This window comes from Onychostruthus taczanowskii, unplaced genomic scaffold (genome assembly GCF_017590055.1).
Source record: "Onychostruthus taczanowskii isolate IOZ18803 unplaced genomic scaffold, ASM1759005v1 scaffold16, whole genome shotgun sequence".
NCBI lineage: Eukaryota > Metazoa > Chordata > Aves > Passeriformes > Passeridae > Onychostruthus > Onychostruthus taczanowskii.
The window spans coordinates 14,054,565-14,069,085 of NW_024498795.1; the positions used below are offsets into that span (position 1 = coordinate 14,054,565).

The following is a 14,521-nucleotide window of genomic DNA, read 5'->3' on the forward strand; positions in this document are numbered from 1 at the left end:
AGGATCTGAAGAGACATCTGCCTGGAGATGTCTGCTCTCCAGGGAGGGACAGCAGCTCCCCACTGCAGCCACAGGACCAGGCCAGGCAGTGGGCAGCCAGGGGGACCAGTGCTACCAGCAGAGCAGGGGGAAACGCTGTATTAATTCTTGTCTTTAATACTTTCTGGGTAAGGAAACCCAACAACCAGTGCATATTGCCTTTTATACAGTTGAGAGACAAAACACAGACCGAGTTACAACAAAGCTTAAATCCAAAATAATTACATTCTGTCACAATTCCTTCCACACAGTCCAAGCTACCAAGGAAGCGAGCTGCCAGCACCCAAGGAGAGACATGATTTGCTCCATGGCTCCCTTCAATCCCACTGCAAAAAACTTCCAAATGTTTGAAACGGCAAGCAAGTAAATCTTTTAATGCTCTCCGAAAAGCAATCAGCTCATCAAACGCATCATTCAGCAGCTTCTAATATAAAATAATTAAACCATGAAAAGCTTCTGCAGTAATCTTACTTAAAAATCCTAAATTCCTTTACATTTTGAGGATCTGATGGCACTGACTCCCAGTCAGACACATACAGGCAGGGCAGAGACCGCGGGAGCTTCTCACAGCCTGAACAACTTCTTCCACTCCTTGAGCAGAGGGAGCTTAACTTTATGAAGATTTGTTGTTGCAGCACAACTATCCAAGAGATACAGCTAAATCCAAATTCATTTCATTTCCAGCCAAATTATGTTTTGATGCAGGTCACTAGAAGCTAATCTTTCATCTCTGGTTTTCATACATGAAAACGACAAGGAAAAGAATTTCAGATTAAGCAGCATTTATCATACTAAATAGAATTAAATCAAATGGAAAATTGCATAAAGAAACTCAGTTAAAACAATTAAATTAAAAAGCCTTTTACCTGTTTGAATGTAATCTTTGATTTTCTCAGAAGAGGAGAGAACCTTATTATTAAGCAAACTTAAAAGGGATCCTGGATTACCCTTTCCCCACTTCCTTGCTCTTGAACTGTCAGTCTGTCTTCATGAGCAGACTTTGCTTCCTATCTGTCAGGCAAATTCACTTGCTTGTTCTCACATGCCAGAAAAACTCGAGTTTTCAGTATTGCAGGAGCACTTAAGCTGTATAATATGCAGCAGATGAATCTTATTTGTGAATTTTTTGTTAGTTACATGCATATATAGACAGACACACAGGTGCATACACACATCTGCAGTCAGTAATATATAACACAGCTTCAGCAAAAACTTGAGCTCACTGGAAGCTAGCCTGCATTTAACAATTTTTTATTGATGCTCTGACAGCTCCCGTCTGAAATAGCTTGTGGTAAGTACTAAAAATGAAGAAATAGCAAAGCTTTCTAGAAGACACCTATTTAAAATGATCTCACAAGTATTTCAGCTTAACTGAAGAAATTATAGTTCTTTTTTTCCTCCAAAAAACTCCAAGACTTACATTACATCAATTAAAAATACATTTACTATCTTGGCTTATGACAAAAGGGAGAGCAATAAGCAGTTGCTGTTTTGGAGAACAGCTCTCTGGGAATAATTTTTCTGATATATAACACAGGCCTAAGAGGCTCAATAATGCCTTGGGTCAAATTTTTGCTGACGAACAATACCTTAGTTTCTTGGCTGGAATCCCCTCTAGCTTCTAAAAATCCAATTTCATTTCAAGACAAATTTTGTCTTAGATATAAATGCAGAAAACCATGCAGTAAGGTTGGTTTCATACAGAACTTGAGAAATGCTGAAATCTGGGGTCTGAGGCAACATTTTCTTTGTTCCTTGGAATTTGGCACTTTTCCTTTAGATTCCTATGAGTTGGTGCAAACTGCATTCTTTGTCAATTGGGAGGGTTTTTTTTAACCAGTCAGAAACAAGCATCTCCTAATTCCAACATATTATTTTGTGAATGTCAAGCTTTGAGTACCAACAGAAAGTTGTAACACCTTAGAAAAGCATCCAAGGACAAAAATACCAGCGGCAGAGTCACATACTGTTTACAAACACAACACACTGTCACTGTTTTAGTGGTGGCACTGGGGTCTTTGAATGCATCTGTTCCTATAACCTAGATTTTTGCCTAGCGCTTCTGAACAAAATCCAACGTAAGCCAGAGGTAAAAATTTGCATTTAGCATGAGACTTCAAAACTCATTAGTGAAGACAGTGACTTTTAAACACAAAATACCACTACTGTCTCTGAAAGCCCCTGAGATGTAAATCATTAGAGGTGGGGAAAGCAGTCACAAAACCCATTCTGGTGTTTCCTGTTCCCATCCCTTTGCCATGCCCTTTGCTTGGGGCTGCTGCAAGGGAGGTGATGCCAGGCTGCAACCTCAGGCTGAGGTGCTGCGGCTCGGTTACATTTGTTCTTTTCCTATATGTTGGTCCTTTGTGTTTGGAGATGAAAGGTGCAGTGTGACAGAGAGGCCTCTCCTCTCTCCTTTAGAAACTGCTCCTCATCTCTGGCTTTCCACAGTTCAAAGGCAAGGCTTTGAAAAAGATTTTGAAGCTGCATCTTGGATATGGAAATTCATGGCTTTGGGCAGGTTCGTGATCAGGCCTAAAATTTCAAGCTTAAGCTTAAGAACCTGCTGCCTAAATGTAATTCATTTTACTTGTGCTTTTCTCTGTTTTTTTTAAACAGCAGTGGGGTATTTTATAAGCATTACTTACCTGCTTTTATATGTGGCTATCACTTGATTCATTTGGGATTTGCAGGCATGGTGGAAGGCAAACTCACTGCAGTGGAAGCTCAGGGGTTAAAGATCTCAGAGGAGGAGGAGGAGGAGGGGTGCAGACAGCAGCAGCAGATCATGGAGGGAATGAAGTTTGTCTGGGCATGGCAGTAGGGGTCCACATGGGAACAGATTTGGGCAGCCACCCCTCCTGCAATCACACCATCACCCACGCAAGAGGCACCCAGTCAGGCTCTGAAGACCAAAAGGTAGCAAAGGAGGGTGACAAAATGGAAGGATATGTTGGGTTGGGTTTGTAGGTGGAATTGGGAAACCTGGATTTGTACTGTTTATTGCTTTTAAAATTTGTATGCTTTTTATCCTTGTCTTGCCACATTCCTTCTGGTGGTTCAGTTTCCAAGTCCTAGTTTTTAGCATTGTGCAAGGAGGTCAGATTGAATTGTATAAAATAAAAATGAACATTGTGGAATCTGTGAAATGACACTTCATTTTTCAGTAAACCAACTGTAGCAGAGAAGAATCAGAGGAAGAAACAATATTGGATTTATTTTTCTTTTTATTCAGGAGAGAAGAGTTATTGGAAGCCTTACTCAACAGGTAAGATAAAAAAAAAAAAAAACAAACTTTAACTATCACTGCCTTTTATTAAAGGAATCAAAGAGAAAAATGTTTCAGCAGTCAACAGTAAGACAAGAGTAACTGCAGACCTACAAAGATGCAGAGGGAGCACTGTGACCATCTCTACTGCAGTTTCACTGATTTGTTATGAAAGGAGAAATTTCAGAGCCATGAAAATCAAACACCTCTCCTATTAAGACAGGCTGAGAGTTTTGGTTGCGTATCCTGGCGAAGGCTCCAGGGATAGCTCTTAGTGCTGCCTTTTAACATTTAAAGGTGGCTCACAGGAAAGATGGAGAGAGGCTTTTTATCTGGGTCTGTAGCAAGAGGACAAAAGGCAGTGGTTTTAAACTGTAAGAGTGTAGATTAAGTTTGGACAGAAGGAAGAAATTTCTTATGATGGGGCATTGGAACAAGTTGCCCAGAGAAGCTGTGGATCCCTTTAAGCACACAAGCCCAGGTTGGATGGGGTTTGGAGCAGCTTTGTCTAGTGGAAGGCAGGGGGTTGGATGAGATGGTCTGTAATGGTCCCTTCCAATCCAAGTGATTCTTTCATTCAATGAAATACTAATCCAGTGCAAATTTTCAGTCTTTTTTGAGAGATAAAAACACCAATGTTTTTCAGGAGGAAACTGGAGGGCCAGTTATCAGGATGGCCAAGCCTTCATTCGTCAGGAGCAGAGGCTACTATCTAGGACTAGTACTTAGGAGAGTTTCTAGCTGTCATATGTTTCCCCCCCTTGCAGAGCTGAAGTTAAATAAATAAGATTAGCCAAGATATATGCAGTTCTTCAGGGCTCTGCCAGACATTCTGCCAGGTCTGACGTTGCTGACCTACTAGAGTTCCCTCCTGCTTTCTGTTTGCACCGATCCACAGGAAACCCAGCCCCGGAGACCTGCCTCACTGACCCCCGTGTTCGTTAACAATAATTGTTGATTCTGTACAATGGAACAGCACCAGCACAATTAAAACAGTTCCTTCTCATGGCAAAGCTCTTGTGTGGTTGGCAGAGAGTCCCAATGAGGTCCCTGAACTCATCCATCACACACTGCAGCTCCTCCAGCAGGTTCCATTCTCTGTGGCTGTGTGCCAGTCTGACACTGTGTGGCATGTACAAGTACTACATCAACTGCTGCCACACGCAGCCAGGGGACACGTCCCTCCACTGCCAGCTCCTTAGGCTTGGCACCTTAGAAATGTTTTCTCCTTGTCCTAAAACAAGTCTCTATTTTTTCCCTTTTATTCTTTTTCCTCCTACCCCAGACTCCCTGTGAGGAGTGGTTTTCATTTATTCCGAGCATGTTTGGCAAGAGATTCCTTTTGTCCCACCCAGGAGTCAAGGGCATTTTGAGGTCTTGTTGAGCAATAAATAAATATTTGAGTCGTATTTCTCGTGTCCCATTTGGTGGCCTAGTTACCCATCTCGATCTTTCCACCTTTGGAATCTGATGGAGAGAATGGTGAGAAAACACCTACTTCTCAAAGCCACTCTTCACATCAGCTCTTTATTATGCCAAGTAAGAATGAATAGAAAATTATTTATCCTGGGGGGAAAGGAGAAATGCTGCATCCAGGCAACTGAATAAAAATACTGCCAGCTTTCAACAAAAATTGATCTTCATTGAGTAAGACAATCATAGGAAAGAGAATTCTATATACAGAATACAATTAATAGTGAATTTTTGTGGAACTACCAGAGCTGCTGTTCCAACAGTCGCCCATACAGGCGGAGGTAGTGGTCAGTAAGTGAATCCCTAAAAATAATGCTGCCATAGAAGTGAGGCTGCTAGGGAAATGGTCCAGGAGCACTGAGGGCCTAAACAAAATCACCAAGGGCAAACTGCCCAAGCAGGACTGATTTTATGTTCATTCTGCAATGGCAAATCCCATCATGTGCTCACAGCACAGAAAAAGGGGAGAACATGGGAGAACAGGTTTGCAGCTTTGAGTCACTCAGTGCACAGGAGAAAGTGCTTACATGTGACGTGTGCATGTGGTGACATAAAATGTGTTTATACCTGGGCAGCAGAGCGTGGTGTAGAGTGCCCCAAGCTAGTGACGACCTGAGCTAGTGCAGTCCTCTGCAACCAAGGACTTCAGAGATTAATCAGCAGCGACACGAGACAGGATGTCAGGCTGTCAGCACCCCAGGTCCCACAGCAGCTCAAGGGCAGGAGCCCCAGCGAGAGGGAGAACAGGGGATATACACACCTAACAGACCCAGGAGAGCTCTAGCTGATTGTATCACACCTAGAGGAGGAGCATGTCCAAGAGCATTAAGTTTGCACTTTCCAAGGAGAAGAGAGGTGTGGTTTCAGGTCCCAGCTCTGCCTCTATTCTTTATTCATGTTTATAGGTAGCCATGGTGACTAATCAGGAGAATTGTGTTAGGCTTGGTGACTGCTATGCATAATATATATATATATACCTGCCTGGTTTAGAACAGCACTTTCCTTATAGGGAGATGGATATATTTTGATTCAGGCTACAGCCCTCCACTCCCCCTAAATGCAGTGAATGCTATCCTCTATTCTGTAGATCTTTTTGCTCAAGCTGGACCCAATTGACTGGAGCATTCAAAAAGATTAAATTTTTCTTTCCCTTCTTAGGAGAGGGGAGTAGATATGTGCGCTAGACAGACCTGCTCATGGTGAATAAGATTTGTCTTAACTTGTGAAAGCAATTCTGCTTCTCTCTGTCCCTCCCCTCACCTCCCTGTGATGCACACCCTGCCTCCAGACACACTTCCTTCCTCTCTCCCGGGTGTGAGGGTTGGAGGCAAGTAAACCCCATCTGTCTCAAATCCAGTGGCAACTACTGTGTCAGATTCTGCCCTGCCTTATATCCCATAAACATATATTAATGATTCCTTCCATAAACCCTTCTACAACTACTGTTATGCTGTAGTAAACTTTCTCTTGGCCTTGTATCAGCCAATGAAGCTTCAGCCCAAAGGAATCTGGCACAGTAGCAACTTAGCTGCATAACATGTTGATGGTTGTAGAGTCGACACTTCCCTCCATTGCCAATATCGAAGGAAGTGAGAACAGGCAACATGCAACCTTACGGCACAACATTGTTTTGTCTCTGATTTCCTCCCCAGCCAATAAATGCCTCAGAAACTTTCCGAAAAGCAGGAATATTTGCGCATGGTCTTGCACTTAAAAGCATATCCAAATTATAATGGAATGCTTTCCTCCAAAACAAGATAATAGGGCTTGGGAAAACAATGTTCTAGGTGAATGTCTGCTAGAGACTGGCAAGCTGTCTGGCAACAAATTCTTTGGGGAAACACAGCTCGATACTCTTGCTGGAGGGGAACAAGTGAAATTACAAGACAGGGAAAAGTAACGTGTCTTGAGAGGTTAAATGCAAAAGTCTGATTACTCCTCTCAATTATCCCAATCTTACTTCATGAAATTTGCTATTTGAGAAGTGCTTATTTCCAAATTATACTGAGATGAGCAAGAGGATAAGTCAGTGAAATCACTAAATGAAAGCCAACCCTTCCATATAGTACATGCAACCCGACCAATTTAGTACAACAAAATCTGTACGCATTTGAAGTATCATGAAAATAGTGTCTTTAATATACAGTTTATATACTTACAATACGCAGTTTAAATTTGTTCATATACATTACAGGGATATTTATTTGCACCTGGTTTAAATAACAATCTGCCTCCAGCCTTTTACACAAAAGCCCAAAACAGCACAGAATTCCACAAAACCCATGCTTCGTTTTATAACGGAAATGTACTAAGCCAAAGTTTTGGGGCTTTTTCTTTTTTTTTTTTTTTTTTTCCCCAAGTGTTACTTTTTTGACATACCCGAAGTGAATCTAAAGAGCTAAGAACAAACATATTTTTAATACAATTCAGAAGATTGTCCAAGTCAAGAGAATCACTCTGCAGATTTTCACACTAAAAATTTGGTTATTACACACAAAAATTGTGAAGTCTGAACAACTCCTGGACTACCAGGAGTTTAAGCCATAACAAAATGGAGAGTCATTTATTGCTAGGTCTCAACAAGGGGCCTGCATTTCCCCACTGCCCTGCCATCCCTACAAACAAAAAGGATGATCCCTCTTGCTGATTAGGATTTCATCTGTACCTTCTGGTTTGCACACAGGAATGCTGCAATTTCAGAGCATCAGAAAGAGGAGCCAGAAGAGCTGGGCTAAGCCATAGTCCTCTCACAGGGCTGCTGTTTGGCTGTTAAGTATCACGATGTGACCCCTGCCTGGCCTGCAGGCAGGACTTGGCTGGCCTGTGTTCCAGGCAGGCAACCCACTGGGATGCACACAAGAAGCTGATGCCAGCACAATTTGTTTTGTGGGGGGACAACCAAGAAGTTGATTCAAGATGAAAACATGAGGGAAAACAATTATTTATAGCCAGGTTTGAAACACAGTGCATTTTCAGGCAGCTTTGCTGTTTACTCTGTTTGTCTTGAAGCTGTTGTTGTGGAACAAAGTTATTTTAAGTGGCAAGTAAACCTGTTCTATTAGAAAATACACAATAATACACAGCAAATTCTAACCTTTGCTTCTAGCTGAAAAGAACACTTCAAAATGTATTTCCCTTCTAATTTTGGATGGACCAAATGTTCTCCATCTAAGTTTCTAGCTGTAGGCAATTTTTACAATACGGCAAGAATAAGAATGCAAACATGCACTTTGAGTTGCTGTCAACACAGCTTTGGTTAGCCAGGCAGGCAGCAAGACAAAGAATCATCATCCTAGGCACAACAAGCATTTGAAAGAAACTAGCATTTCCCCTCAAGTTTCCACTCCATCCCTTCCCTGCCCAATTCGGTGTCCACCTCCAGGAAAGCCTCCATGCCAGAATCCAGCTTTCATGGCTAAAGGCAGCATCAGTCCTTGTGCCAACACAGGACAGTTGCATAGAAAGGATGTGTTTCCTGGTGCAGGACAGAGACAGCTCCATACAGAATGACACTGACTTGTTTTTTGCCAGCAAAACCCCCAGACAAAAAAAAACCCCAAGGATAACACACAGCTCAGACAATGATAACCAAGTAAGCACCAGAGGCCTTACATTTATTTAATTTGAGGAAAGAAATCCAAGGTTAGGACTGGCCTATTTTAGTGGACTGCCTTGGGGTAAGTGATTTTAGGCCCACTCTGGTACAATGCTCAATGGTTACAGCTCTCAGGCCTCAAAGACAATCAACACAACTCCCACCAACACAGCTGGACCCCACTACTGTCCAAAACCAGATTGGTTTTCCCCACTGCTGACTTCTGTGCTGTGCTTGGGAGCTGCCACAGCTTGGCCACCTACTGAAAGGTACCTCTTTCCATAACCTAGGGTCCAAAGGCTGAGCCACAACATTCCACACACCCAGTTTGCTCATCACTCTGCTGATTTCACCAGAGCAGACACTTCAGTCCAGCTTGTGTACCACAGCAGGTAGATGGGACACCAGAGCCATATAATTCACAGAACACAAATGTTAAGGAACACCTAAATCCCCAAAAATGGCTTGGAAAGTGAAGGGGATGAGTGGCTAAGGGCAAAAAGAAAAAGTTAAATGCTAATACATTATGCATAAAAGTAAGTAAGCAGTGGCAAGAAGAATGAGACAACTGGAAGGCCATCAATAGCAAGTCTGCAGTTAAAGGTTTTAGCTGTACTTTGGCACACAGGCTCAGCTTCTGCAATCAATGCACATTTCTAGGCCTTTCTGTGGGCCAGTTCTATTTTGGTTTATGCACATGGGATGTTAATGCAGCATGGTCATGAATGCAAATTCCACCAGTTTCTTTGCAAGAATCACCACTTCAAGCAGGTAAGCAGAGATAATAGAATAGGTACGAATCCACAGTCAAAGAAAACTACTTTCTCAGGGATGTTAATATTGTGGGGGGTGTTAGCAATATTTAACGTTAGTATTACCAAGACTGCAATATTTTTTTTTTTGAGATATTTTGGAGTTTTTTACCAAGAATTAACAAGCTGAGCAAAACCATGGCAAGTACCTGACATTAAAGAATTGGCCCTTTCATATTTGAAGACTCATTTGACACAGTGAGGTTTAAAAGGCAGCTGGTTTCAACTTGCATGTGGTCTACCAACAAGCATACACATCTGAACAGTATCTGAATTTGCTCTAGTCTTATTTGAAACTAAAATATTTTAGAATGCTAATTAAAAAGCATTTGGAGAAAGCTATTGATCTGTTGCTTAAAGTCAATACATTACGAAAAACAGGATGATAAACTCTTGGGGGTTTTTCTATTGGGATATTTGTTGGTTCTATAGTACCCGCAACAACTGGGCTTTGCTTTCTAGTTGGGTGGTTTGAATTACTGGAAGACAAATAATGCATCTTTGCTTCGGCATGGCAACATGACAGGAAATGTGTCCCAACAAGAGAAAGCTCTCTTTGCTTATAAATCCTTTTTAATGAGTCAATATGGTTGAGAAAACAGACAACTCCAGCATTTTTGTCTCTGCTCTGTATTTTCTCTTGATGCTCCCAACCACATGCCCTACAATGAAGATATTTTTTAATACATGAAAAAGGCAAGCAAGGCAGGTGATAGTGTTCTCTTGGCCAGGGCTCTGCTCAGCAGTAACTGAAGGTAAAGTTGCTCTAGCATTCCTAGCTCTGATCACCTGAGGATCCCGGGCATGTGCATTGAGGAGGAAGGGAGAACACAGACTGTTTCCTGAGAACCTCCACAAAACCTCAAATCCAGTATATAAAGGCAGGGGGATCCTGGGGTTATTTCGACACATTTCAGAGAGCTCTGTCAACTACAAGAAATCCACAAAGGACTATCGAAAATTAATCCTACTCCTAGCCTTTTGAGCAGTTAAATTTGAGAGGTCTCCAGGGGCAGACTAATGCCCACTTACCATCTCTGTGCTCCCTTTTAACTGCTACTTCCCTGTGACATCTACTGCAGTGAGTTTTTGCAGCTGGGCAACTGAATTAGCACATCCTTTGATGCTACAGCCCCTCCCACTTTGACACCCACATCCTCCTAGCCCACTGCAAACAAGACAGGTGAGCTGAAAAGATCACAAGCATTTCCTGTGGCATGGCCCAAAACCTCCCTCAGCCCATTCTCAGCAGTATGCCATGCTCTATTTCCGATCCCTCCCACCTTGCCAGCACTTTATTTCAAAGGCATGACACAGGAGCCTTCCCACACTATCACCTTCCCCCACAGGTCTGACTGCAGGAAGAGAAGAGCAGACCAAGCGCATTTTCAGACACTCAGAACAGCAGCAGAAGAAACACAAGGAGTTGTTACCTTTCACCACAGCATGGCTCCTGCAAGGCTGTGCTAGCAGGGTGCTGCAGCAGCTGAGATCTGGTGAGAAAAGAGCCTGTGCACTGAATAGCTTTTCCCATGAGAAAGCTGCAAGACCAGAAGTCGTGCTATTTACTCCAGTCATCCGACTACAAAAGCAACTTTTGAAATCTACAGGTCATAAACTTTTAATTGGCCAGGGCAGAGTGGCTCAGTAGAAAATCCCCCTTCTCCCTCCCCTCTGGGCAACAAGCTAAGCATGACTCTTGGTTTAAAAACATTTAACTCTTTTTGCTCAAAGTAACATGGAAAGTGCATCCACATTACAGATAGTCAGGAAGATACTGTTAATAAAAATAATGCTGCAAGAATAGTGTATTAGTGGCACTTCACAGCAATTCTTAACATTTTCAGATGTAGTGTCAAAACCAATGCTTTTGTATATCTGCAAGTCACAGCATGTTGCCAAATATTATGTGAACAGAAATAATCCCGTAAGAAATACCTTTTTTTGCAGTTAACACAAAACTGTAAACTGGATTGGTGTGTGTCTTTCAGCATCAAATTGTTCAGTAATAAATACGACTAAGTCTTAACAGACTGTGGAGTCAAAGTTCCCTTAGTGTCCTGTTTTTAGCAGCTGTTGAATGTTCAGGGATGCACAAAGGCACACCTCTGCAGATTCTCTACCTTTATTATTGACATAGAAAAAAAAGTCCATTCACCACTGAAAAATGTTTATCTGCATAGTAAGAATTTTTCTATTATTATTTACAAGAAGGATTTTTAGTGCAAAAAAACAGGAAGTGACGTATTAGCTCAAATGTATCAAGTACAGTTTCACTAAAAATTAGCCAGCATCACATCTTGGGCCGCCAGCCATTAATGAACTGTAATATTTTCTTAACCTGCAATTTGCTTAGCTTGAAGTCTTCTGATAGGATTTCTTCTGTAAGCTGAACCAGTAAATTGCCATCAATCTTCTCTGTGACAAAAAATGATATGACATCTTCTGACAGACCAATAAACCTCAACGATTTAGACACTTCCTCTATTGAGAGTCCAGAGAGGTCCGTGGGTGGCTGCCAGGGAGAGCCATCCCCACAAGACCTTGGTGCTAACTGGAGGTGGAGGGGAGATGAGAAGGGGTAAGACACAGAGAACGTATCCTGCATGCCCTTTTTAGCCAGATACTGATCTTCCAAGACAACTGGAGAGCCAGCTTTTGATTCCTCCTCGGCACCATCTATTTTCAGTGGCAAGGGACACATGTCTGTAATTGTCTTATCTTCACTTGACTTCGGTGCCCGAGGAGGTAAGGCAGGACACGAATGGCTCTGCTTTGTGTTGCTGACTCCCAGAGTTTTCTCATCAGTGCAGTCTAGAGAGTAACTTGCTGACTTTGGACAGCTGGAGATGGTGTTTGTGAACTCTGCTGGAGTCAGCGGGGAGTACCCTATTGGGAGCTCACATCCATCGAAGTCAAAAGTCAAAGGTGCTGGACAGTTTCTCTTTGGCGTACCTGGAGTCTTCTGTCTGGGGTAACTGTAGCTCTTGCTTGGATCAAGCAGGAAATCACTCCTATTCAGGCCTTCAGCAGTTCCTGAAAAATGGTTTGGCCAAGATAACCTCGAAGGCAGAGCTTCAGCTGAGGGGCTTCCCAAAGGCATTGTGCTCTCAGGCTCTTTGGATTCAGTTTTTATCATGTTACATGGGTAGCAGGAAACAGGTGTGCTCTCAGTCGGGTTGGTGTTGTCGCCCTCTGTGACATTACTTGAGGAACAAAGCAGAAAGGATGTTGTTAGTAAGAAAAAAATTGGCATTGCAATAAACTCATAAATCATCTGATAGAAGGTGATCATCACAAGGAAAGAATCTTCTTTCCTCCAGCAGAACTTTTCACATTTGAATTAACATGTTTGAATTAATGCATTGACAGCTCCTTCACCCCTTCTACAAGCCTGACAAGATGCTGATATACCCAAAAGCCCCATGTTTTGGGCGACTCATAAAAAAAAGCTCTTAAAAAGTTGATGCCTCAATTCAGTTCTGTGTCATCTCACAAATACTCAGTTTTTCACTGCTGAATTCCTGAGGGATACCACCACGGATAAGAAAGAGTCTCAAATACACTAGAAAGATGTTGTAATCCAGCACTTTTCTATATATATACCACAGATGTGTCATGGTATGCAAAAGCTCATATGAGGGCAGGTCACCACTGCCCTAGGCCATGTGAACCAGTGCAGAGTACAGAGACAAGGAGCGAGTCAATGCTCACTGCCAAAGGAAGAGTTTCAGCTGGAAGGGTAAGCAGACCTGGCTGGACGTGGTAAGTATCAGGCTTTAAGCTTACCCAGAGTAACTTGTTGGTGCGTCTGGATCTTTAAAAAGCTTTGATGTTAAACACTTGCTCTTCAAAGGCACCTAAAGAAAGTTACCCTGGATCCAACTTCCAGGCGGTGAACTAAGCTCAGCCTGTCCATGGATGATTTATATCCAGGTGTTCCCAAGAGATGGAGATGACAACAAAAGCACACAACCTGCTATCAAGAGCAAATGTTCGCTGATTTTATGCCACCTTCTAAAAGAAAATCTGAAAGATTGTGCTGATTTTTGGAATCTTGGCCAACTAAACCAGAACACTGGAAAAACAATTAGTAGACTTATAAAATGCTTACTCAACACAATAGACAGAAACCAACAGTTGAAAAAATTTGTTTTAGTGATTTGCCTCTCTCTTCTGAAAACTAACTACTCAAGTAAAAACTCAGTAGCAGACTTATAAAATCCTTACTCAACGCAATAGACAGAACCAACAGTTGAAAAAATTTGTTTTAATGATTTGCCTCTCTCTTCTGAAAACTAACTACTCAAGTAAAAACTCAGTAGTCACCCCATGACAGCTCACGGCTTGAGAATGGATCAAGCTATCAAAATGGATCAATGAAGCTATCAGAAAACCAGCACAATTTTCAATGGATTGACACAGAATTACTTAGTTGTGTGCTTACAGTGGATCAGAGAGGCCAATCTGGACTTGCCCAGATCAAATATAAAGTGCAGATGTGTAAAAACAGTTCTAATTTACATCACTGGAAAAAATCTGTCCCAACAGATGCAATTTCCCTCTTTCTAACCATCTCTCAGTCTCCATTCTGTGCCTTCCAAACTTTTCCTCTGTTTATGTCACTAATACAAGTCTGACAGGTAAAGCAGCTGGATGTTTTCAATATAAGATATGGAGTTTTGCCCCTCAACAGGGATACACCATCAATTAGTTGTTTCCGGCTGCTTAAAAGCCAACTGGTGTATTGCACACAGTGCAAATAATTTTTCACAAACCAAGCCATCAAGCTGAGACAATAGTCAGTGAGGTGTTGTAAACAACCAACAATGCAGAGCAATTAAATTGATTGATCCCATTTCTGTTCTCTAATTCCATACTAGAACTGGAACATTTACTGAGTTCAAAGATTAATGGAATTTCTGAAAACATTTTAACATTTTCGAAGTGCTTCCTTATTTGGCCTCCACTAAAATGAACTGCCTGGGACTCAGTGTGAAAGGAAACAAGACAAGCCTCAAATACAGTTGAAGTCAGGTATCAGGCATTTTTAAAGGCAGATATGGATAAATCACACTGACTTTGTTTCTGTTTAAAATACTGTCTGCAACCCTTCACGATCCAGAAAACAAGTTCATTGGTACAAATGGCAAAGCAATCTGGTTACTCTGCACAATGGCAATTTTCTAGAAGCTTCCTCTGCAAAACCAGGTCAACTCTACCAAAATGAAGACATCTGGTCTGGACCCAAATGGAGATGAATTTCATGCAAATAAATTTGTGAAAGTCAAGGCAAATCCTAGAATCACAGAATTATTTAGGTTGGAAAAGACC

At 41.9% G+C, this 14,521-nt stretch overlaps 2 protein-coding genes across 2 annotated transcripts in view; one reads left to right on the forward strand and one right to left on the reverse strand.

Annotated features, from left to right (window-relative positions):
- MEP1B (meprin A subunit beta) overlaps nucleotides 1-2,863 on the forward strand; it is a 39,403-nt gene extending 36,540 nt beyond the window's left edge. Inside the window, exon 16 of the mRNA XM_041399223.1 lies at nucleotides 2,733-2,863. Within this exon, the coding sequence (XP_041255157.1) occupies nucleotides 2,733-2,863 (131 nt within the window). The remainder of the gene's footprint in view (nucleotides 1-2,732) is intronic.
- Nucleotides 2,864-6,896: 4,033 nt separating this feature from the next.
- Nucleotides 6,897-14,521, reverse strand: part of GAREM1 (GRB2 associated regulator of MAPK1 subtype 1) — a 102,750-nt gene continuing 95,125 nt past the window's right edge. The window contains exon 6 of the mRNA XM_041399255.1: nucleotides 6,897-12,393. Within this exon, the coding sequence (XP_041255189.1) occupies nucleotides 11,481-12,393 (913 nt within the window). The 3' untranslated portion in view covers nucleotides 6,897-11,480. The remainder of the gene's footprint in view (nucleotides 12,394-14,521) is intronic.